This window comes from Malania oleifera, chromosome 7 (assembly GCF_029873635.1).
Source record: "Malania oleifera isolate guangnan ecotype guangnan chromosome 7, ASM2987363v1, whole genome shotgun sequence".
NCBI classification, from domain to species: domain Eukaryota; kingdom Viridiplantae; phylum Streptophyta; class Magnoliopsida; order Santalales; family Ximeniaceae; genus Malania; species Malania oleifera.
In genome coordinates, this window is record NC_080423.1 from 95,013,453 (window position 1) to 95,040,597 (window position 27,145).

The 27,145-nt window shown below is 38.1% G+C and overlaps 1 protein-coding gene across 1 annotated transcript in view; it reads right to left on the minus strand.

The window, feature by feature from the left end:
* The window catches only part of LOC131160108 (ethanolamine-phosphate cytidylyltransferase), a 49,624-nt gene that overhangs the window by 8,554 nt on the left and 13,925 nt on the right, over window positions 1-27,145 (minus strand). Inside the window, exons 4-6 of the mRNA XM_058115451.1 lie at window positions 23,803-23,874; window positions 6,595-6,662; window positions 3,956-4,076 (exon numbers count right to left, since the gene is read on the minus strand). Of these exons, the coding sequence (XP_057971434.1) occupies window positions 3,956-4,076; window positions 6,595-6,662; window positions 23,803-23,874 (261 nt within the window). The remainder of the gene's footprint in view (window positions 1-3,955; window positions 4,077-6,594; window positions 6,663-23,802; window positions 23,875-27,145) is intronic.

Genomic DNA, 27,145 nt, shown 5'->3' on the forward strand with positions numbered 1-27,145 from the left:
GGGCGACGCTGCGATATTGCAATCGGTCCTGCTCTCCTGGATGAGCCGAGTGAGGAGGGGCTGTTGCGGTGCCTGCACCAGAAAAATAATCTGCGTCCTAGTCCTCTACTTTGCGGCCGTGCTCGAAACCCACCTCGGGGTGGTCAGCCTCCTCTCTCACTGAGCCAAAATCAGCTTCCTCTAATGTCCCTCTGCAACAGTCCCTCAAAAACAACACCCCATTAGGCAAAAATACCAGGGGGGACAAACATACACCGCACGAAGCGTCACTGCACAGCAGCAAGACCGAGCAACGAGCAACTCTGGCTGAACTGCCAAATGAAGGGGCAAGGGCAGAATCACCGACCCATGTACCAGCAGAACCCATGAAGCATAGCAGCAGCGCCATATACCATGCAACCACAAGGCATCAGCCCTTGTCCACCAGCTTTCCCCTTCTCGCAGCTCTGCCATCAGGGCGTGCAGAGTAGCAACACATCAGCGTCCAAACATCACACAGCAGCTGCATCTTGCTGTCCATGGCTGGGCCCCTCTCTCTCGTGCGGTCATTTCTTCTTATTCGTTTATTCTTTCTTTCTTTTGTTTTTCAATTATCAACAAAGTGAAGGTATTTCTTCTCAAAATCCTGTAAAAAAGGGAGTTTTTTGTTAATTTTAGAAAGAAATTGGTTTTGACATGGTGTGTTACGAAGGGGGAAGAATATAATAAAATGAATTAATTAAATTTGTTTAGAAAATGGAGTTTTATATTTAATTGAGTTAGTGGTTTCTTTTAATATGGTTGAGTTCAAATTAAGAGTGGGAATGATTTTAATTTAACATCCTTGTCATTATTTAGTCAGCCGTTAGTTCCTTAGTAGGAAGATGGTGGTGAGGGTGTATTTATGTTTGGGCAATTTAAGGGTGGGCAAGTGATAGTTAAACTATTTGTGTCGCAGGTTCTGGGTTCCGTATCAAAAGTTCGTTTTTTGTCTGCCTTTAAATTGTGATTTTGGTTTCGTAGACTTTTTCGTATCCTGGAAGTTAAAGGATTTGATATTTTATTCGTCGCTAATGTGTATGTGTAGGTGTGAAATTGCATTTGTCCATTGCACTGCGAATGAAAGAATTTAAGAGTCCCTTTAACTTCACAGTTGTCAAGCCTTTAATAATGCGTGTAAATTCCAAAGAAGAGAAAAAGAAGAAAGCAGTGTGTCCTAATTGAGAGCTATGGGGATTAAGGGGTACACGTTATTGGGTTATATTGTAATGAAAGTGCGTGCTAGTTAATGTAGGACTTTAATTTGCGGAAATGTAGTTTTTATTTGTTAAATTAGTCTCACAATTTTGAAAATCCCCGAATCATGAAAAAAACTGAGAGTAATTCAGTAACCTTTTTATTTTCGATTGAGAAGAACGTAAATGTTGAGAACTTAAAAACGCATTCCCTGGGGAGCGACTATCTAGGGGCCACATTGGGCGTGTAAGAAAGTGTATACAGAACACGAAGCACTCCTTGGCTTGGGTATAAATGCTTTCCGCCTTCTCCATAAAGGTGTTTCAGTGAGAAATCAGCTTGCTGAGAACAATTACAAAGAAATAGGTAGAGGTAGAAAGCGCAGTAGTTGAGGCCGTTTTTCTCTGGGAAAAGAGGATGCAGTTAACTTGGCCAGCAATGCCTCTCACAAAGCCGCAAATCGCCATGTGTGACCACTGTCCGGATTGCAAATAACCCATAACGTGGCTCAGCCCTTCAGTGCCAAGATTCTGTAGATCTCTATCCAGAGCAGTGAAAGGAAATATAATCAACAGATTCAGGCATCTACTTCATCCCCCACCGCGCCCGGGGGGAGGAAATCCCAGCGCACGGGCGGCCCGCACAACGAGAACGGAGCGGACCGCCGACCGGACCCCCACCCCGCGCCCCCCAAAAAAAAAAAAAACAAAGGAAAAAATAAAACGAAGTAAGGAAGTTTAGCTACAGATATCCCCCACAGAAAATTTTTTCCACAGCACCATCGTTAGGCAGTCATTGCAGAGACTCCATATGAAGGTGCTGCTAAGTGCTTCTGATTTCAGAAAGTTTATTCAGCTTTCTGTAGAATGAGCTGAAAAGCTGCCATTTTTGTCAAGGGGCCCACTTGGACTCATTTGAGGCAATTCATAAGGAATTTTAAGCAGCCAAAAAATTTTATGCTAGTCAAGTCCCCAATCAGGGGCATTCTGACAAAAAGAAACACCCAGATTAATGTCTGGAAGTTCATATTATTACTTACCACTGCAACCTTTTCACAGGCCAAACTAAAAATGTTAGGAAAATAGTGCTGAGTAGAGTAGAGTAAGCCAGCAGGCCCTGCACCATTTGTCATGCCAAAATGAAATAAAATCCCCATTTCCCTCATCAAAGTGGATAAAAGAGAAAAGGACTTTCAAATCGTCCATCCATTGTGATCAAAGCCATATTTTGAAGCAATGATCTTTCTCCGATAAGGATTTTTTCATTCGTGAATCTCCAAAGCCATTTTCTGAGGAGGATTTTGTTGAACATTCAGACATTTGAGACCTAGGCCACCAGTTTGAATAGGTTGCTTGACAACCCCACATTTAATTGAGTGATACTTGAACTCCTCACTCATGTTTCCCCAAAGGAATCTTTTGTGAATATCTTCTAATCTTTTAGCCACCAGGCATGGATAAGGAATAGGGTCATACATTATACCAGGATTTAAGAGAATACTCTTGATTATGGTCTACCTCCTTTTGAAAGAGCATTTTGCTTTCAACCAGTTTTATCTCATATCTCCCAATGATGGGTACAGGAGCCCTAAATGATTCAAAGGAAAGGTCTCCAACTTGCTGCCCAAAATACCAAATACAAAGGTGTCATATGTCTCATCACCAATGGGGATAAGCTCATTTTTCCCAAGCTGACCTTCAATCCTGAAATTTCTTCAAACAGGGATACATCACTTGGGAAATTATTGAGTTTCTGCCTCGCAAAATATTATGGTCTGCAAATAGGAGAAGAAATACTCCCATTTCCCAACTGTTTCTTCCAACACTAAGCCCCTAAAGAAGATCTCTGTGGCTTTCAGCAGCAGAAGGCTCAAAATGCCTATTACCATAATAAATACCAAAGGAGAGGGAATCACCTTGTCACAAGCACCTGGAAGAGTGGAAGAACCCGAAGGGCAGCCATTAATGAGAATGGAAGTGTGGTGATGCATTTCTCAATCTATGTGCACCAGAAGTCCCCAAAAAAGCCATTTTTTAAGGATGTAGGGAAGAAACTCAACAGAACCAAAGGCCCTTTCAAAGTCAAGCTTACAAACCCCTCTTCTACTCACCTTAGAACGTGAATCAGCAATTTCAGCAGTGATGAAAACTGCATTACTCCTAATTTTCTATGGATATTTTTATTTCATTTCTTATTTAATAATTAATACACTCATTCGTCTTAACATTTTCATTTTAAAACTTAATATTCTAATCCATATAACATAACTGGACTAAAAAAATTTAAAAGATGGCACATTAATAAAGTTAACGAAAAATGACACCATTCTACAGTGCTTGTGGTTAAAATTCTACTAAACAAACTCCAGCTCCTCAACAAACTAAATTCTTGCCAAAAACAAATCAATGAAAGTAGCAGTCAAATGGAAATTGTTTATTTTTCCCCAAGGGTAAAAATAATAAATAATTTTAAAAATAAAACCACATATGCTTATTGCATTTGAATTTCAATGGTGTATGTGCACCAACAAGCTTTTCATGCCACCTAAAAATGGCTCCCATTGTTATGTGACGTCCTAGGTGTATTGATAATATTGACAACATTCATGTCTATCCATTTACATTTTGGGATATCAACAAATCTGCTTACATTGACATCTAGAACCTTGATCAGAAGTACAAAATAGCAACATGAAAGCATAAATCAATTACAAAAAAAAAAATTACCCAACACTACTCACCGTGTCTTTAGACACTTCCCATGGAGCACCAATTATCACCTCATCTACATAACGGCAAGCCAAAACGCTTAAGCTTCTTTCATGAAGATTCATGATAGGGCGATGTGCTCCTCTATTAGCACTGCAAAAGGCATTGTAAGAAGGATGTAGATAATTTAACTTCAATTTCTCTAACAAATGAAAGGAAATTAAATCAAACAATATTCTATACAACAGTATTGTTCAAGCTCCCAAGACAACAAATTCGTGCAATGAGGAGAAATCTGACTTATTGTTTTACTTTTTAAATAAGAAAATAACTTACCAACACACACCAGAGGGGGAGAGAGAGAGAGAGAGAGAGAGCCAAAAAAACACATGGTCCAGAAAAAGAAAGAAAAAACAACATTACCAAGAAAATATCAATGTTAGCCATCCAATCACACTAGAGATCTTTTAATTACTCCATTTTGAAAGCAGTGGACGTGGAACACGACTGCAGAGACAAGAACTTGACAGCAACTGCTTAAGTTGAAGAAATTTGATTTTGTGCAGTATCTGCAGAACTGCAGAAGATTTACTGTACAATCTTCATGCTATGGATGGCTTAGGACATTTGTACTTCCATGGCTTAGGAAGGTGATAGCATATTTCACTTTTGATCTGATTTTGTCTTTGACATTACCCAATTATATGGAAGAAACGAATGTCAGGAACATTGGAGCAGAATGCCTTGACCAATTTTTTGACAATTTGGAAAGAGAAAATAAAGAAACTAGTGAAGAGACAACCTTTGTTAGGTTGATGACTTAGTGACCAGAAAAGTGAACCTGTCAAGGAGGATTTGATAAACAAGGGAATCAGTTATGAGGATTCTCTTGCTTTGAACTTTTTCCGTTGGTTTCCCTTTTTGTGTGCATATATTCAGCAAATACAGCCCTAAGAGTTTTTTCATTTTTAGTACAACCTGATTATTTATCAAGAATCAGGAAGATGGTGAAGAGGATCCACAGCCCTGATTTATAAGACAAGTCCTTCCTAGACGCCTAGAAGATGCCCATTATGTACTCCAAGGGGATATCACCCATGGACAAGGAAGTATACAAACTATCAGTAACGACAGGAAAACAAAAAAACTAATGAGTTAACAAAAAATATCAGCTAATCCAGATGTATTACAATATGAGCAATTAATCCAAGAGTTTTAACAATGCTATCCAATTCCCTTTTATCTTTTATAATGAAAATTTCATTCCTTTGAAAGCTCTAGCATCCCTCAGCCTCCATCCAGAACAAAGACTGGAATGGCATCCAATAAATCCTTCTCTTTCCCTGCATCTTGAGCCCCTAAAGTAGGCAATTATGACCCCACCATGCCAGCCACCACCCCATGCATTCCTACTGAAGTACACCAACCTCCACAACTCTCAGTCAAAAATGATGTAACAGATGATTATTCTTTTTTGCTGCATTTATTTACTTATTCCAACCCCAGAGTTAGATTCAGTTATTTCCCCTAACGAGTGTATTCGTTGTATTTTTTACCTCCTCTTGCAATTGAGATGTGCATTCAAAGGAACTTAAAGCTTAGTACACTTTGGCAAATAAACATAAGCTTTTCAAGTGGCGGTTCAATAATTACTTTAACCTCAGATCTCTTGGCATCAAAAAAGCATCCTCGACACACCATCAAAACCATCCAGAGCAAAAAGTGCAATGGTTTGAATATTCTAAAAAACAACTATAAAATATATACTCCGACTGTACTAAATAAAAATACATAAACATTCCACTTTAGCTACTAGAGTTCAGCTTCATACTCTCACATTTATAGAAAATTCACAAGTTGATCATTAAAAGAGGGAGAGGCTAAAAGCATTGAACTGGAAGGTTCTAACTCTTAAGAATATGCCAAGGGTACCCCATATCCATTGTGTAATATGTACTCTTCAACGAGGCCTTCAATCGAACTCATCTAATCATTTTCAAGCCTAGACAAGAGCTCAGAATATGGGAACATGGTCAATTTTTTCATAACATAAAGGGAAAAAACATTTGTCTGACATCAATTGATGCAAGACCAAAGTTGCTCTAAATTGGTTTAAAATAGAACATTGAGGGAATACTTAAAGCCTCGAAGATTGCCACCTGAATTGATTAGTTGTCTTGCAAGGAAGGTGAGGCAATAATTATGCAAGCAAAGAGAAAATGGTTAGAAAGAATTATAAAAAATAATTTTTTAAAAAAAACATAAGATTATAGAAGAAATAGAGACAGAACAAGAAGAGGGGGAGGGAAGAGGAGAGAGAGACACAACTTAGTATACAAGAAAAATGATTCATGCATTACATTCAATTTCATTCATTCCAATGCCTCCCTCTCTTGCTCAGACACTCTGCAACAATTATTTTTTAACCTGTAAACTACAAAAATTCATGCTTACAGAGCCTTAGCTTGCCACCAACCCCAGGGCTTTGAGGCCTTAGCACTCAAAGAATGACAGAATAAAGAATAAATTTAATATTCTGTTCTCCAATTTGATATGAATCAGAACTCAGAAGTTACAAACTAGAATTTTTTTTAAAACAAATAGAAATAGCAAAAACATCTATTAAAAAAGTAAAGACCACCAAACAACGAAAAGAGAGAGAATCTGCAACCTGACAGTCTGATCCGTATGAATCCCAACAAGCAGAAAATCTCCAAGTCCCCGAGCTAGCCTCAATATCTATACATAATCCACATTAAAGGGTTACTAAATTGTAACATTTTTGCGGCTGAATCTAAATGCATACATTCAGGTAAATACAGGCAGATGACAGTACATGTGCACAACAGTCAATCATTAAAAAAAATTTACAAAAAATAAAAATGATATTTGAAATAGTAGGGGGCCCAACCTTCATGTTTGAAAGTCACGTACGAGTAGGGGAAAATGCTAGGCAGATATAACCAATGTTTTAAATTTCAATTTTTTATAATAAATTTTAATTTCAATGACAATTTCGATTCCCCTTGTGAAAAAATAATGCAAATTAGTAGAAAAATATAAAACTTTTTCATGAAACTTTGGAAACTGTTACTGACATAGTAATGAAAGATTTATAAGTGAAATGACAAGCATATACTGTACAATGTGCAACATGTTACATGTGTAAAACTACAAGCATATAAAAAAACTTGAATTAAAGGAATGAAATTCATAAACCACATAAACAATAGATCTTATGCAAATGCAACTTATCTACACTATAAAGGGAACACCCCTTATGGATGCTTAAGTGAAATATATGAGTCATAATATTTTTTTTTTTGACCTACTCAGTACTTCCCTAGTCACAAATTACAATGCGTCCTCTCAGTGAAACACAAATTCAAAACACATTATACTTTTTCACGACAAATTGTCATGTGTCACTATAACTTCTGCCATCCAAAGAGCTAAGTGTCCTTTGATGAGAATTTTAAAATAAAAAATAAAAAACGCAAACAAAGCATGCTTTCACATGATTAGTAAAAGCTTTGTTGAAGCCTCAAAAACTTAAAATTCCATGTTAATTGAGAGATTTATTTAATGAATTTTTTTAAATTTGTCAAAATTTATATGGGAATTGGCAAACTCAAAATTTTCCATATAGTTCTACAAAAATGGTTTCTTTTCTTCTTTTTGATTAAAAAAAAAAAAAGATTTCATTAAAGAAGAAAGAAAGTACAAAAAGGAGAATAAAACATCCTCCAATGAGAAAAGGAAAAAAAGTAACTAAAATCAGAATTATACTGCTTCCCAATCTTGTTGTAAATCCGAAAAGCAAAGGACCAAAGTGAAGCACAATAATAAATCCTTTCCCATAACAAAGAACAAGTGACCTTTTCCCCCCATGAAAATGTATGCATTCTATTCCAACCAAATTCCCCAACAAATTGCTTAAAAAAAAAACACATCTCCACAAACCGGAGTTGTCTTCATCCTTTCAAAAACAAAAAAGGGAAATAGTCAACAAATCCTCCACCTTGTCCAGGCAAACTCACTGCTCTCCAAATATACCAAACAACTTAATCCATGTCCTCCTCCAAAAAGAGCAATGAAAAAAAAAAAGATGAGACGCAAACAGAGCAATGAAAACATAAGGTCTATACATCTAGAGATAACGCCTGAAAATGCCTCCTATTCTACAACAGAAAATTTTTTTATAAGAAAAAAAAAAAATTAATATGAACAACAAACCAAAAAGTACAGTTGAGGAGAACAAGATGTCCTCCAGAGATCAAAAGGACACAACCAGAAAAATTACACGAGCGCTGCCTGCAAATCCCTAAAAAGATTGGGTAACAACAAACCCATAAAAAAACCCCCCCAAAGGAATGGGCCCCAAGAGAGGCCAAGAACACTACTTTATCCCACAACAGACAAGGAGAGCTTGAGTAACCATTGAAAGTTCTTGCATTCCTTTCAATCCATAAGGTCCACAAAATGGCAAAAACCATGTCACGTCATAAAACTTCTCCCTTCTTGCACTCAACGAAACCCTAATATGTCACAAGCAAAAACTCACCAACCACCTGAGGCAGCACCCAAGCTTCACCAAAACAAGAAACAAGGGCATTCCAAGGTTGCAACGGCACAATGCAAGCATAGGTGAGTTTGTTTCATTGGACTCACAGCAGATCACACATATCAAGATTGAGAGCCTTCTAATTTGAAGCAAATTGTGTGTTAATCCTATTCAAAGTAGAAGTCCCCAAAAAGTTTGAATCTTGAACATAATCATTTCCTTCTGACTGATGTAGCTCCAAGGGAAGAAACTAGGTGAAGGAGATTTGAGGATGTGAAGAATGAAAGATTGGAAAAGAGGCTCTCCCCTGTTGGATAATTCATTGAGTAAATTAACCTCATTAACCTCTCTTTTGTTAAGATTCACAAGAAAATGGAAATCCCAAAAATGAGCGCAACCACCCCCCCCCCCCCCCCCCCCCCCCCCCCCCCCCCCCAAAAAAAAAAAGTACATTGTGAAGGTTAGAAAGTTTAAAGAAGCAAGGCACCATCAACTCAAACAAGCCCTCACCCATCCAAGTATCCTCCCAAAACCATACCTTGTTGCCATCACCAAATGTGAAACTAGTGAAGGGGAAAAACAAGAAGCAACCTAAGACACAATTACTAGTGGTTAACATGAAGAGAGAGAGAGAGAGAGAGAGAGACAACAGCAACAAGCCTTAAGCCCCACTCAGTGGGGTCGGCTATATGAATCCTTTTCTGCCAATTCACCCGATCGAGAGTGTTTTCCTCTATTGAATTAAGGCCTATTAAATCCTTCCTCACTACCTCATTCCAAGTTATTTTAGGCCTACCCCTACCCCTTTTCATGCCAAAAAAAATAACAAACTCACTTCTCAGCACATGTGCTCTACTAGGCCTACGTTTCAAATGCCCAAATCATCTATGTTGCCCCTCCCTTATCTTATTTTCAACTAGTGTTATGCCTAAATTATTGGGTATATGCTCATTTCTTAGTTTATCTTTTAATGTTAAACCACTCATCCACCTAGTTTATCTTTTAATGTTAAACCACTCATCCACCTTAACATTCACATTTCAGCAACTTTTACTTTTTTGTACATGTTTCTTAGTTGTCCAACATTATGAACCATAAAGCATAGCTGGCCTTATAGTCGTCTTATAAAACCTACCTTTTAATTTTAAGGGTATTCTACGATCACACAACACACCTGACGCACCCCTCCATTTTACCCAACTTGTTTTAATTCTATGCACTACATCTTCTTCAATTTGCAGTCCCAGCCATTTCAATGAACCCCACCCTTGCCTTTAATCACCCTGTGCCATAAGGACTTAACCTCTATAGGGAACCCACCTCCACAACCATTTTCCAATCAAAGAGATTTTTTAGGAAACCACATTGCCAAGTCCCTGCCTCCCTTACAATTTGGGTCTATGGACATCCTCCCAACTCTCTCTTACTATCCGAAAAAATTAGACAAGAATCTTAGCTACAAAGCCTACACTCTCAAGAAAGTTATGCATCATCCTCTCAAGAATCTAAGCTACACTCTTGGCACTCTAAAAAGCGCCAAGAAGTAGACAAGGACATTAGAAAGGGCAGCATTAATGAGGGTGATACAACCCTCGAAGGAGAACTACCCCTTTTTCCGCACCTCCAACTTCCTACCTACCCTCTCAATCACAAGATCCCAAAAGAGCATGTCACAAGATCCCAAAAGAGCATGGTATTAGGATTGGCTAAAATAGGAGAGTGGCCACTCCACAATAGCACAACCCGCCAAGGCCTTAAACTCCTCAATCCCTGCCTCCCACATTAATGTTTGCCATCCTACTTAAGACAAGCTAATGCTTAATCTTGAATGTTTTCTATAATTTTTAACAAGATAATTGCCTTTCAAAATTTCCCAACATTGTCCTCGAAAAATAGCATAAAGTCATCAAGAAACTGGAGATAAGACACTCCACCTCGTCCCTACAAACAAATAAGTCCCTAATCATCCCGAAGCCTTCTGCATGTACAACCATCCTACTTAGGGCATCTACAACGAGGCTAAACAAAAAGCAGAGATAATGGATCCCCTTGCCTAAGCCCCTAAGAAGCTCCAAACCACTCTATTAAGTTGCCCATTGGCAATAACAGAAATAATGGTCGAGCTCAAACACCTTATAGTTTTTTTTTATAACAAAAGAAGGTATATTAGATAGAGAAAAAAAAAATACAACAAAAGGGGGCAAGAAGTCCACCCCAAAAAATAGAAAATAAAAATAAAATCAAAATCAAAATGAAAAAATAAAAAGAAAAAAATAAAAATTAACAATTAACCAAAGAGCCCCTATGTCAATCCTTTTCCATCACATTTTACCGCACACTTCAACTTAGCTAACTCCCTATAACCCTTTTTACCTTTGTTTTTGAACCTATCAAAATGCACTTCATTTCCTCTAGGATCACAAAACTTCAAATCCAATTTATCCATAAGATATTGAACTTCTAAATCCTTCCATAAATCTCCTCCATTGGTGTTGGTAAAATTCAGTCTTTATACTGTAGATTATTAACCAAATTGTCGTGTTCAGAGATAGAAACCCCCTCCAATCCTTCCAACGGAAATGGATGCATATATGATAAATCCCCTAGAACATCACTAGAATCAAAAACATATCCATATTGTTCCCTAGTTTCATCCAACAATAAACCCCCAACCACACTAAGATAGTCACTTTTATTATCTGCTAAAAAAATCCCCCCATTTCATTACCTCCTTTCCTTTGCTAACCCCATCACGAGAAATGCCCATCTTCTTAGCACAATATGCCCTACACAATACTAAACTCTCATTTTAAATTCCTCTTTAAATTTTTTGGCACTACCTCACCAGACTGCTTTCTCTTTTCTTCATGCAATTTCCTTATTTCTGCACCCATCAAAGCAGCCTTCTGACGAGAATAGACCTTGTGACCCTTAAATTTTCTGACTTCACGGCCTGATGCATCAGACATCCTCCTCAAAACACCATCGATCCATCACCTCTGTAAGCCTCCGCAGCACCATCCTTTTGCCCCTCTACAAAACCAGAATCATCAACCACTTTAACACTTCTAATTATTTCCTCTCTGTCATCAAGAGTTCTCGAATTTGTGCTACTGGCATCCTGCATTTGCTCCACGATATGATCTATTCCACATGATTCTTGGGGAGCTGGAGAGAGACTTTGACCTTTATTTACAAATGTGTAAAGATCTTTCTTCCTTGTATTGTCCAACTACGTATTGGGGCTTGGCTGTTGAGCCTACCCATTAACAGAAATGATACGTTGATTGGGCCGGTCACCCTTTCCTTTAGGATGGGCCTGCTTAAAGTCCTGATCCTTATGAGAAGACCCCATATGAAGCCAGCCATTCTAATTATTCTAAATAGGGCCCTGAACAATATGACATGTTCAATTAAGAGGCCCAATTTATATAAAAATGAGGCTCCTCCTTTTTCAATTAACTTGCACAGGTCCAAGACAAGAACTAAGCAGCCCAGCCCAAATTTTTTTATCCTCCTCTTCCCCTAACGTAAACCTAGCCGCCTCAACTAGAGATGCACCATCCTTCAAAACCTAGCTGCCTGTGCAGCTTTAGCAAGCCCAGCTGCCTTAGCAGTATGAACATGCATCTTCGAATAGAGATCTTCTAGTATCAGCTCCCCTGAAGCTTTTGACTTGAGCTTAACCCCACATCAGACGCGCAACCCATCCATCCCATTCGCGACAACATGCTTTCCTTGTTGAACTATCTGCTTCCACAGCCTTCTCCTTCGCCTGCCATCCCTTTCAACACCACCTAACTCCACAAATCTGGGCACAAAAGGGCTCACCACACCTCAGCCTCCAGGTTGAACACAACTCTTTAACTAGCTCGCAAAACTTTCTCGCACAGTTGCAGCAGCCAACCCTTTTGCGCCACCAGGAATAAACACAAGAAAAAAAAAAAATTCTTACATTTACATCCCAGCGCTAACTCCAAATACTTCCCCACCCTCGTCCACTTAATCGTCATCCAGTATAGCCAATTTCCCATGCAGATCTTTCAAGAACCCTATCCAACCGAACAAATCTAGAAGACCATCCGCAAACCAGAGAACTACCTCTTTCGAAAGTTTAATCTTAGTCCAAGAGAGATTTTTCTCGAACATGAGCAGAAACTGATTTTCTCCAACTTTTGTCAAATCTCAAATCAAGAGTCTTCCCTTTGATCTGAATCCTGAGCTTTGACATCTCCTGCTGTATCCGAAGCCATCAGAAGATTCATGAGAAAGAAGAGGTCATTACGCAAGAAAGAGAACAAGCGCCATTTGACCAATGTCCACTCAAACACCCTCTAATGCGCTTTCTCCACATGACCTAGAAGCCTTACCTACACACCAAATCAAGTTACCCTATCATAAGCCTTCTTGAAGTACAGCTCAAAGATAAGCCCTATTTTGCCCCTCCTCTTCACATCCTCCACCACCTCCTCATTAGCCACCAATATAGCATCTAAGATTAATTTGTCTTAAATTAAGGTAGATTGAGTCATGGTCATTGTATCTCCCAAAACCCCTCTGCCTTCTAGATAAAACTTTAGATAGAATCTAGTACAGGCTAGCATCCAAGCAAATCGGCCTGAAATCCCTCACCCTCGCGGATCACCCCTTTGGGATAAAGGTTAAACAGAAGAGTTACACTATTACACACCACCCCATTTCCATAGAATTCCTCAAAAAAACCTCATAATAATCTATTGCATAGTCTCCCAATTATCCTAAATCAGGTCATCATGAAACTGTCAAGGCCGGGGGCTTTCTCCCAAGATATCTCAAAACATTATTTCTTCAACTTCAAAAAGCCTCTCAAGCCACCAAGAGGCTTCCAAGCGACCGAGCTGAGAGGCTTCGATGGGTCTCCAATCCAAGGCTTCCAACCTCAGCATGCTCGAGCAATAGGTTCTTGTAAGTTCCTAGTCTCCATAACAATATGAGTTTGACCCCTAACCTTATTTCAAAATCCAATTCCAAGTCCTCAATTAAAAAAAATAAAATAACGGAAACTACATAAAACTTCCTTGTGGTTTAATCCAAAATCAATAAGCCACCCTGTAGTTTAATTATGATCATTAACCCCCTTGTGATTTTTAAAACAATGAAAAGCATAATACTGTTAACTCATGTTTACTCAAATATGTCAAAGTACTAAAATGCCCCATGTAATTAGTCAAAGCAAGGAATAGATGAGAGCAATAGGGATCTCCCAATCACAAGGGTAAAGGGGTCAAGGGCGAATCCAAAGGCTAAGGGCATCATATATCCCCTTGACATTAATTTTTTATTAATATCAATATATTTTAATTAATTTTTATTAGTATTATATTATTCTATGACTATTTTTAGGTTTATTAGATAATTATAGAGATTAGACACTAAAATAAAAATCTCAAATTCTTATTTTAATTTTATATCTAATGTATCCCATGATTAATGTATATAGTATTCTCATATGCCTTGAGGAACATACCTAGGTTCTATTTAATAATAATGTGGCCTATAATAAACAATTTGATTATTATTTGGAAATTTAAAGAAAAATGGTATTATCATTTAAGGGCATTTTTGTCCATTAAAATAACATTTTCAGCTAATACATTGATTTCCATCAAGAAAACTAATGGCATTCCAATTTTTCATAGTTTTGGAAACCACAAAGCAGGTTTGGTGTCCACAATAAAACCATAGTGTGGCTCAATGATTTTTGGTCAAACCACAAGAGGGATTTATGCAGTAAAAGAAGATATATTAGATAGAGAAACAAGAATTCACAGCCTAGACGTGGACAAAAAGTCCTCCAAAAATTTTTTAAAAAATTAAAATCAAAATAGGAAGAATTTTTTTAAAAAATATATATTGAAGTAAAAAACTAAAAAGAATTAACCAAGAGAACCCATCTAAACCCCTTCAATCATAGTTCATCAAGCACTTTAAATTAGATAGTTTCCTCGAGCCCTTCTTTGCTTTACTTTTACCACCATCAAGTCGAACTTCATTCCAAGACCAGACAGCCATAAACTCATCTTATCCATCAATTGTTGTGCTTCTAAATCCTTCCTAGAAATCTCCTCCACAGGGGCAAGTAGAATACCATGCTTACACTGTTGCTTATTATCTATTCCACCATCCTCAGAAATAGAAATCCCCTCCAATCCTTTCTCCGGAGATGGAGGCACCTATGATAAATCCGCAAGTAAATCAGATGGGTCAGCATCATATCCATATTGTTCTCAAATCTCATCCAAAAGCAACTCCCTATCACAATCAAACTCACTAAGGACTTGACTGTCATTATCTGAGACAGCCACCATTTCTTCTTCTCCTTACCTTTACTACCTTCCCACTAGTTGCACCATTTTGATTTGGATCTTCCACAATACATAACTTTCCTTCAGTATCTCTCCTCAAGAATTTTGGCACTATTCCACTAGAATACCCTGTCTTCTCTCCAAATCTTTTCCTCATTTCCACTCCCACCTAAAGCACCTCCCAACGACCATAAACATTTAAACCCCTAAACTTATTAGATTTGGTTTCCATAAAAGATTTAAAATCCACCCCACCCCCCCACACCCCCAAACCATATTGTTCCCAGATCTCATCCAAAAGCAACTCCCTATCACAATCATACTCACTAAGGACTTGACTGTCATTATCCGAGACAGCCACCATTTCTTCTTCTCCTTACCTTTACTACCCTTCCCACTAGTTGCACCATTTTGATTTGGATCTTCCACAATACATAAATTTCCTTCAATATCTCTCCTTAATAATTTTGGCACTATTCCACTAGAATACCCTCACTTCTATCCAAATCTTTTCCTCGTTTCCACTCCCACCTGAAGCACCTCCCAACGACCATAAACATTTAAACCCCTAAACTTATTAGATTTGGTTTCCATATAAGATTTAAAATCCACCCCACCCCACGCCCCCAAACCATCATTTTTTCCCTTGAATATTGTTAACACCAGTTTCTAGGCCCTTTGTAGTATCTCTCCCCCCCTCCCCCCCCCCCCCCCCCCCCCCCCCTCAACAATAGCCATCACAAGAGACTTACTACTATTTCTTTCCTCTGGATGAGTTTCCACAAACTCAAGTCTGTTGTTCAACAACTCTTGCCCTTCAAACTTAGCTGGACAGAAATCTATTCCCAGTGAAGAGGAGGTAGTTGTTTGCTCTTTCTCCAGCTTTGAACCAGAAGATTGGGCCTGCATCGGAGAAGGAGATCAATCCATAGGCTGCCCATTTAAGAAACAACCTGAGCTTTGGGTCTAATTCCCACTAGTCCAACTTGCAGAGCAAAATATAAAATTGACTTGCCGCAAATTAGAATTTTGGGCCTGAGTTGGATATCCATTTTTATATGCTGGATCTGATTTAGCCACTCTATGAAAGAACCCCAACTTTCCGTCCCCTTCAATAACCCACTTCCCCCCTTGATTTCTAGTGCCAACTCATGTTCTCCCTTAATAACACCACCTCCAGATCATTACAATTCCTAGTCCTTCTAGCCCTAGCTTACTCATCTAATAAACCACACTCCACCCTACCCAATCCAGAAATTTCACCAAGACCTTTTTATTCCATTGTTTCAGCTTCATCTTCACAGGTTGTCGGTGTTAACTCTATAAGTACAAACCAACCAAATCAAAAGCTTTTTTCATAAAAGGGTCTTTAGCTGTTGCGTGAATAGGAACAGACACATTAATTCTATTCAAATGCTCAAAGAAAGATTATAAGAATAGACCCCTGAAATACCAAAATCCTCTCACTGAGTGTCCCTTTCTTTTGAAAGATGACACTCATCCAACAAAACCAAAAAAGAAGAGAGTTTTTAATCCTACGGTCACGCTCAAGTGCAAGACTTCCACCTCGGGGCCGCGATCATCACCTCGGCGTCGGTGCGGTCACCGTCCCTCAATCCGGCAATTCCGGATGTCCTCTCACCGGGTCTCTGGCTCTCCCTCAAGCACCCACGCTGCCCAAGCCCCTCTTCTCAATGCTCGAGTTAAATGTGATTTCGTCATTTCAGCCCTAGCCCTAATCTAAGTTGAACCTTACATCGGTACTCTCTCTCTCCCCCCCTCCGATTTTCCCCTCATCTCACGGCAGTTCTCTAGCGATGGCTTTCCCTGCGTCCCCATCGTGATCTTCCGACTGCCGCCTCCATCCTTTTTGTGTCAAAGAGAGAAACTCTCATCCCTCTCTAGGGATGCACGATTTTTGGGCTGGTTCATCTTCATCAGTGCATTTTTCCCTTCGATTTCCCCTTCTCTATTGCTGGATTTGCTCACTTTGGGCTGGCCGAGGGATGATTCTTAGCCTCCATCTGTATTCACAAGGCTGTGTTTTCAGTTTTCAATTTCCTGCCCACCTGTGAGATTTGAAATTTGAATTTTTCAGTGTGGCCATGGGTCGCAGAGATGCGCCTAGGGTTGTAAGGAACCCTAATATGGAACTGGATTTGAAGGAGGAGATCAAAGATGCTTAGAAATTCATAGATATCAAAGGAGGCATCAGAGATGATTGTGTCAAAAGGAAGCACTGTGAGATTATGGCAGAGCTTGCGAGACTTTCTGAGAAGGCTATTCAAAAGATTCAAGGTGGTTCGAGTTCCACTTCAGACCTACTTGAGTCTCTCCATGGTCAGATGGGTGTACATGTTGGCCAAGCCTCTCATAGTTCAAAGGGGGCTAGTAATGTTGAAGGAAAGAAGGATATGGACAAGGTGTGGAATTAGAAGATTCTTGAAGAGATGGGTTTGATTGAGATGAGGAGGAAATCAGTGCCTCTGCGCCTACAAAGAACAGATCCTGTGCTAATGATGAGCCTACGGTACCAAAAACGTTGGGCATGAGGGACACTACGGAGGGTATGGAGATAACTGATGGTGTTGAATCTATTCGGGATGAGAATTTGAAGGTAAGCACCAAGATGCAGGTGCCGGAAAAGAGGAAACAGAGCCAACAAAAGGAACTGGAAGGTAAGACAATCATGAGGAACAATAAGAGAGTTGCTTGGGTTGAGCTGTTTGCTAACAACAGGAACCCTCAGTGCTGTGGAACAATTCCAGCTTTTGCTTCAAATGGTGCTAGTGCTCGCATTCAAGCATCTGAACTGATTGACTCAACTAGGATTTCAAAACAAACACCCAGTGGGCTACTTCACTGGTAAACACCCAGGCAAGCCTGCATTGAATTCGTTGGTTAGTTCCTAGAAAGTGCATGTAGAAGCTATCCAAAATGAGAAGGGGTGGATTATCTTTAATTTTCAGAATGAAGTGGACCTTTGTAATGTGCTGGAAAATGGTCCATACATGATTTATGGAAGGTCATTGCTCTTGAAGAAGATGCCCAAGTATTTTCAGTATGATTCTGAACAGAGGACTACATTACCTGTGTGGGTTCAATTGAAGAATTTGCCATTAGAGTTGTGGACTCCAATGGCCTTAGGGAGAATTTTTTCAGAGACTGAAAGGCCACTATTTGAAGATAAATTAACAACAAATAAGGATAGGCTTTCATACGCTCAAATTCTTGTTGAAGTTGACATTGCTAAGGAAGTTAAACACAGTGTCAAGGTGTGGCTCCCCGATGATATGTCAATAACTCAGGAGGTGGTGTATGAGAGTCTGCCCAGATACTGTAAAAGCTGTAAAGCTATTGGCCACTCAGAGGGTTTCTGCAAACCCAGGAAAGTAAATGAGGGAACTTCGAGAGTTAAAAACAAAGGAAAGGTTCTGTTGCTGAGGTTAATTCAGGGAAAGTTAATACTGAAGTTGATGATGCTGCATGTAATCAGCAGGAGGGTCTCCCTTAGAATGCTGATGTTCAGACTGAAGAGTGTCAAAAGCTGATGTTTCTGAAAGAAACATGAATATCCCTGATGCTCCTCTTCCTGTGGTTAACATTGAAACATATGAGGGATTAGATGGTGTTCAGAATCAAGGAATAAAGGCTTCTGCAGCAGATAAAAGTAAGGGGATTTCTGTTGTAGCTGAGATGTCATTCAAGGAGGACAACTTGGTGGAGGTTTCTATTGTCGCTATCCCACCAGGGTCATCCGGAAATGAAATTGCAAATAGTCCCACAAAATACAAGGGTAAGATCATGAGTAAAGACTCAAAGGCTCTAAAAGAAAAGGGAAGGGCCATAGATGAGGGATTTGTGCAAGTGAAGAGCAATAAGAAAACAAAGATGGGTATGGTTTCTAAGCAAGCAGTCAGGAAGGGATGCTCATGCCTCCAACCTACCCCATGAAGATCTCTACATGGAACATAAGGGGCTTTAATAAGTCCCTGAAACAGAATGGGATCCAAGACCTCATTAAAAGAAATAATATAGATGTACTTTGTTTGCTGGAAACAAAACTTTCAACAAACAGTTTGGAGGGTTTGCTGAATAAAAAATTCCAGAATGTGGGAACAGGTGAACAACTTTAACCATCACAGGGCTGGAAGGATTCTGGTGCTCTGGAATTCCCAGAAAGTCTAGCTGCAGGTTATTGATATGAATGCTCAGGTAATTCACTATGCTCTTAAATGTTCAGTTTCTGCTAAAAGATTTACTGTGAGCTTTGTTTATGGTTTTAACTCCATTGTGGCTAGGAGATCATATGGCAGGATCTAGTTCAGACTTGTAAACGAAATGCAGGGCCATGGCTACTCTTGGGGATTTAAATTGTGTTTTGTCTGCTGATGAGAAGAGGAATGGGCAACCTGTTTCTGCTTATGAAATTAAAGACATCAAGAAATGTTTTTTTGATCTGGGGCTCTCAAATTTGAGGTCTAGTGGATGTCACCAAACGTGGTCTAATGGTAAGGTTTGGTGCAAGCTAGACAGGGCTGTGGTGAACTCTAGCTAGCTGTTGGCTGACTACAATGCTTATGCAGTTTTCCAGTAACTAGGGCACTTCTCTGTTCACTCAGCTTGTATTTTTTCAATTTTTGAGGAGGAAGGGTTAGGGAGAAAACCCTTCAAGTTCTTCAATATGTGGACTATGCACTGTGACTACCAGGAAGTGGTCAAGGAGGGTTGGTTGGGAGTTCAGAATCAGGGGCTGCAACAAGTTCAGATTTGTTAAGAAGCTGCATGCTTTAAAGAAACCTTTGAGAAATCTTAATGCTGTGCACTTTTTCCATATTTCAGCTAGAGCAGATAAAGCCAACGCTGAATTGATGGACCTACAGAAATTTTTTATGACAATCCTTCTGATACTGATATTCAGGAGACAATGGTAGAGAAGAAGATTGAGGCTTCCAGACTTGGAGAAGCAAACAGAATGTTTCTAGCTCAATTAGCTAAGGGGAAGTATTTAAAAGAATGTGACAAAGTGTACATCTTTCTTTCATGTTCTTATGAGAAGGCACACCAGCAGGAATCATATTTCAGCTGTTATGAAGAACAATGGAGAACAAACAAACTCCCAAATGCAAGTGGCTGAGGAGTTTTTTTGTTTATATAAAGAGTTGTTGGGGAAGGAGGTGTATAATACTATGGTTGATGATCAAATCATTGCAAAAGGTCGTATCTTTAATGATTCTCAAAGAGACCAGATTATGAATCCTATTACTGATGAAGAGATCAAGCAAGCATTGTTCAGTATTGGTGATGGGAAATCCCCATGTCCTGATGGGTTTTCAGCTTGTTTCTTCAAGAGATCATGGAATACTGTGGGGAAGGAGTTTACTAATACTGCTAAAGAATTCTTCTCAACTAGGAAACTTTTGAAGTAGATTAACCACACTATTATTGCTCTGATTCCTAAGCCTAGTCATGCCTCAACTGTTAATGATTTCAGACCTATTGCCTGTTGCAATGTGATGTATAAAGTCATTGCAAAGGTCATAGCTGCAAGGATCAAGCCTTGTCTTGAGGAGATTGTTAACCCAACTCAATCAGCTTTGTTAAACATAGGAGTACGGTGGAGAACATATACCTTGTCCAAGAACTTGTGAGGAAATATGCTAGAAAAAGATGTCACCCAGATGCATGTTGAAAATAGACCTCAAGAAAGCTTATGATTCAGTGTCTTGGAAGTTTTTGAATGAGATGTTGGTACAGCTTAATTTTCCTCAGGGCATGGTCAATTTGATCATGGAATGCGTGTTTACTACATCCTACTCTATCTCTTTGAATGGAGGCTACTTTGGGTTCTTTAAAGGGAGGAAAGGGCTTAGACAAGGGGATCCCCTTTCCCCTCTGCTCTTTGTGATCTGCTTAGAGTACCTTTCTAGGCTTTTGAAATCTCTTGAAGAAAATTCTGATTTTAATTTCCATCCTAGATGTGAACATCTTAAAATCACTCACCTTGCTTTTGCAGATGATTTGATTTTGTTCTCAAGAGGGGATTTTAATTCAGTAAAGCTTCTTTTGGATTGCCTTGGTAACTTTACTCGGTGTTCAGGGTTGATTGCTAACTGTCTTAAATCCAACTTGTTTTCAGCTGGTGTGAAAAGTGAGGACTTGAATGGGATTAAAAGAATTACAGAGTTCAATGAAGGGTAATTTCCTCTTCGTTACTTGGGGATACTTCTGGCAGCTTCAAGATTGAATTCCATGCATTATTCACCTTTGATTAACAGGATCACTAGCCTGCTTAGTGGATGGCCAAGACACACAATCTCTTATGCAGGTAAGCTGGAACTGATTAAATCTATTATTCAAGGTGTGGAGTGTTTTTGGTTGGCTATTTTCCCTATCCCAAATTTTGTGCTAGATCATGTTGTAAAACTTTGTAGAGCTTTTCCATGGGATGGAAGGAAGAGGCCCTTTGTGGCCTGGAAGGAGGTTTGCCTCCCTAAAGCTGAACGAGGCATGGGAGTTTTTGATATTAAAGCTTGGAGCAAAGCCCTTCTCACTAGAGCCTTTTGGAACATCCAGGAAAAAAAAAAGACTCTTTATGGTCAAAATGGGTTCACCAGATTTACCTGAAGGGTGCTATTTTTTGGGATGCTTCTTCAAAACATGAAGACTCCCCTTTATTCGAGAGGATGATTGAGATTAAAAATCAGATCTTGCAGAGATGGGGGGGTCATGTGGCTGTAGATAGTTTGTTTAATCATTGGGTTGTAGATGGTCAGATTTGTTCTTCAGAAATTTACAATTACTGGAGGAACAAGGGAAACAAAGTCACGTGGCACAAAGAGGTTTGGAAATGTGGTAGCTTGCCTAAACATGCTTTCACATTGTGGCTGGGAATAAAAGGGAAACTTTTTACCAGTGATAAACTGCTTGTTGAAGGAGTTGACCAAAACTGTGTATTTTCCAAAACTGATACTGAGACTATTGATCATATCTTTTTTAGATGTAAATTTTCTAAAATTGTGTGGGATCATGTCTGACACTTAATGGGGTTCACTAGAGTTATGTCATCCCTGAAAGCTGCTCTGAAGTGGTTGCATAAGGAGGCAAAGGGCACAAGAATTAAATCTATTGGAAAGAAGATTTGCTTGGTGTGTACTTCCTCTAGCATTTCAAGAACAAAAAGAAATTTGATAGCAAATCAATTGAACCAGAGGGGCTGTTTAAGGTGATTCAGAATCACACTTATAGAGCCGTTTATGATAAATTTGGATTGTACTCCTTTGATTGAGTTTTGGAATGCTTGTTTTTACTTTCGGTTGTTCTGTTTCATTTGGCCTATTGGCCCCTGGGTATGCCCAGGTTGATCTATATCAAGATATTGTCTAGTTTTGATTTGATCTTAAAATTGGGAGCTTGGTTCACCCTTGCCTGGGTATGCCCAAGTGTATATTGTACATATCCATTTTGATCAATACTATTTACCATTAACTGATCAAAAAAAAAAGAGTTTAGTATAAAAGGTTTTGAGATGCCAATTTCAATTTCAACAAAATTTTGCTCTACAGAGATATTTCTGACAATTTTTTAAAAAAAATATTAAAGATTTCAACAAATTGCAAACGATTCATGGAAACTCTAAAGGAAATTTTTTTAGCCTGAAATTGGCCTTCTTTCCAATTCTGAAGGTGGTATAAAATGAATTTTGACAGAAGTTTCAACAATTATGTGGAAATTTAAGATTATGGATATAATAGAAACATAGCGTTGTCCGCCTCAAATGTGAATCAAAGCTATTTGTTTAATGTAGATCATGACTTAAAAGTCAAACCACTTCCAAGAGTAACATTTTTTCGTAGCTAAACTAACAAACTCATAGTAAAATAACACTACTAACTAACACAAAAACATGGGCATAAGCAGACAAGCATGCACACAAAACAATTAGCTTTAAGAAAAAAGACTATTAGCTTTAAAAGTAGCCAGTTTCAAATATTAGTGCAAGTGGTCTTAGCTTGTTATTTTTTGCTCCCATGGACAAAGGGAAGTTGTGAGGGAATTCCAGTACTCTTGTATGAAATGGTATATGTTGTGAAAGTGTGCATCAATTCTCACTGGTCAAATGTAAATCATGAATCAAATGACTTGCATGCACAACATGTCTTCAACTAAATTAACAGAAAGTGTGAAAAATAAATTAAATAATAAAGCTCTTAACAAAGTAGAAGATCAGAAAAGAGACCTAAACAATTGAATACACCATTAAACAAAATGAGACACATTACAAGCCCTGTTTTAGCATGCACATGCACATGCATCAGCAACGAGAGTGCACACGTGAATGCCTACATACATATATGAAAAGACAAAGGTTATGCTTGGTTCACGGAATTGAATGAAGAGGGAATGAAATAGATATTGTATGAGATTATAATAATCCCCAAGACAGTCGCTCATGCAAAAGTTTGTGTCATACCATCAAACATGTAGTAGGAATTGAATAAACATTCTCATTTATGGAATTTAGGAATAATCATTCCTTGTTTATAACATTTTACGAATAAATAAAATATTTTGTCTTGTCATTTGCTTTATGATGACAATTTTTTCCCCTTTGTAAGCTATCAAATCCCTCTAATATGACTATTTTTTTCCTAAAAAATAGAGATTCAATTAACCAAATATGACATTGTGACCTAAAATCATAGAATTTTCAAATACTAATATACAAACTCATATTTGATCACATATTAATATTAACATGCACACTAGAAGTTTACCAAATCAAAGAGAAAAGGAAGTACAAGTGAGGAATAAGACACAACTATCTCAATCATAAATTAGATGATTTTCATCCACAAGAATGTAAGAATAAGGTATACCTTCACATGTTCCGCACAAGGAATTACATCAACCATAAATTAAATAAATGAACATTCATCCCTAGGCACGTAAGAAAAGGAACATGACATACCTCTACATGTCCTGCATGAAAAAGATCAAATGCACCATCGATATAAATTATGCGTGCATCTGGCCCTGGCCCCTGCAACCACAAGCATGCATATTTCATTAAAAGGAGAAGCGGTAAACTTCATTTGCAATATTTTCTTTTAAAGAAACAGTTAGGGGAGATGAGAACACGCTACAAATTATGAGGATGTCTTGCAGAAACAAGCAAGCAAGTACAAAATGGTAGTCAGCAGATCACTTGAGAGAAATAAAGAAAATACACAAGAGAAAGAAAAATCAAATCCATTGGTCAAAGTTACGTCAAGGTAGAAGTTTTGGAGTTTAGAGTAAAACTGTAATGATACATATAAATCATATATGACATGGTCTTATAACTCATGTTTTGCCCATTAGTACAGAAGAAATCGATTAACTGAATATCGGGGAAAAAAAAAAACAAGAAAAAAGCACAAGACAACTCATGTATTCAGAATCCAGAATCAAACTGTAACAACGCATATAAATCATATAATATGATCTTATCAGTCATGTTTTGCGGAGTTGGCAGCTTTTATTATTTAGATATTCTTTTAGAAGGTAACCCTAGAGATGTGTCCTGGAATCATATGGTGGAAAAGGCAGATTGGAAGCTGGATGTTTGGAGAAGAGTAGTTTTTACTCTGGGAGGCATATCACTTTGGTTGAGGCATCTTAGTTGTCTATTCCTCTTTACTTTTTGTATCTTTTCAGAGTCCCCATTAAGTGTTCCTAAGAAGTTAGAAATATTTTTTAGATGGTAGAAATCCATTCATAGTTACAGAAGTACAGAAGATGGAGGATAAGGCATCTTCCATGAACTAGCTAATTACAAAGTGCTGCCCTCCAATTCCTAGATAGATCAGGCAGTGATATCCCCCAAAAAAACCAAAAGAACGTGCCCTAAAAGATGCCAAAAAAAATAAAATAACTCTATCCCACAGCTGGGTGGGAGAGGTCAATTGAGCTAAAATGAAATTTTGACGAGAGGTTTTTGGGGTCCATGGTGGGGGAGGGTTCTAGGGACTACTAGGTTAGTTGGGACCAAGGTCTTACATTTCAATTTCGATTCAAATTTCGTAACTCCAAAAGTACGGAAATTTTGACAAAAATTTCGATTTCGATTTGAAAAAATGACGGAAATTAGTAGTAAAGCATGGAATTCTTTGTGAAACTTTAGAAATGGTTAACAAATATAATAATATAAGTTTTAGGACTAATATATTACAAATTAAATACATCTATGTTTTGTATGAGGTGGAAAAGTTGTAAAATAGTATGTGTATCAAACATATTTGTAAGATAATGTACATTAAACATATTCAGCTAATACAAATGAAATTCATAAATCATTTAAATATTATTTATTATACAAATAATGATAATTTAGATATGAATGGTTAAATAAAATGTCACTGTAAGTTTATTTTTTCATATAATTTCAAAAGCACTTGTAATAATCTTTTGTTTTGATAGAATAAATAAAATAAATCAAAAGAGAAATTTCACTTCACTCCTAAATCTCTCATTTGAATTCCGATGAAATTTTACTGTATAGTTAAAATTTCGACAAGTTTCGCTAAAATTTCAAGATTACGATAAATTTCAGATGATTCGTTGAGATTTCGACAGAAATTATGCAAGACAGAAATCAACTGCCATTTCGATTTCGAGGGTGACGGAAATTGGAAATTTCGAAAATTACGTGGAAATTTAAGACCATGGTTGGGACAAAGTTTGTGAGCCAAATATGAGGATGGTTTGGGATAGGGAAATGTAGTTTCCAAAAGCATTGCCTTGGTGAGTAAATGGTTATATGGCAATAGGTGAATTGCAACAAATTGCAAATCCAACAGAGCCTGTGGGATGCCAAAGTTAGTATTAATGCTACTCATGGGAGTCCCTGGAAGTTTCATTCCCAGATTTCGTACCTCTTCCTTCCTTTGATTAGATTCAAGAACTTTTTCACTTTTTCATATACTAGGGGATTTCACTTGGAAAAAAATATGTTCCATGCTAATGGATTAAGGTCCATAACCATGGGTTCCAATGTGCAAGATCTTGTAGCACTTACCAATGAGGCCCTGTCAACTAGTATTACACAAAAGAAATCAATTATAGACACTAATACAATTAGATATGCTCTTCATAGACAAACTTACAAGGTTCTGCGGAGAGAGTTTGTTCTGGGGAGGACTTGAGGATTGGGATGAACCTCTCTTTAATATGTTTCCTCATCTTTCCAATCTTTTGAATCGCCATAACTTCCTAATATCAGATTTTTGTTTTGGTCCTTAAGAGGTCTACTTTAACTTAAATTTTTTTCTTGGGAGCAATTTAAGTGAGATGGAAGTTATGGAGTTGGCCTAACTCTTGGGAACAATAGATTTATTCCTTCTTCTTGCTCTGATTGTAGAGTTTGGCTTCGGATGGGTTGGAGGTGTTTTGATACAAATGCTCTTTTCAATCATACTCCTTGACTTGGAAACCTACAACTTTGTCTACGATTAGGCTTTTATTTGATCAGCTATTTTTTTTTACAGGATTAAGACTAATAATTAGCTTCAGGTTAGAAGATCTCTAAAGCCTGTCTCCACATGTCTGCTTTCTTTTACCCAAAGCAGTGAAAAAAAAGCCTACTTTTGCACTGTCCATTTTTTCTCGGGGCACTTGGAGCAGGCTTTTTGGTGTGTTCAGGGAAAACTGGAAGTGCTCTTCTTCTTTTGAAGTTTTTTTTTCTTCAAAGATATAAAGGCCATGGAGAACATAAGGAAGCAAATACTTGACAGATGTGCTACTTTTGTTGTTGTGTAGGGTATTTGGTTGAAGCCTACCTCTAGAATTTTTAAAAGAAGGATCACGGAACTAGATTTAGTGCAGAGTAGGGTTCTTCCCTTTTTCTTTTTTTTTGGTTTCTTTCTAGCATTCTTCTTCTGATTTGTTTCTAGAGGTGCAGATAACTGATGTGAGGCATAACTGGCGGAGCCCTGTTAATTTTTTAGTTGTTTTTGTTTTATTTTTCTGTATCAAGAGGACAGCTTGTCCTCTGCTCCTTTGTGTTCTAGTTTCTCTTCTATTCTAATATAATATTTTCTTTTATGCCTAAATTAAAAAATAAAAATAAAAAAATCAACTAGCAGAGAATGAACCTGTAGGTAACTACATCCAAACAGTTTACAAAACAAATATATAAATCTTTTATTTCACTTAACAATCAGGTAAGTCCCAGTAATTAAAATCCCAAACGTGAAGGAAGGCCCAAAATCATCACCTCTAGAAAATGATGGCTCCATCCTGCCTAAGAAACACCGGTTCTCTTAACAAACATC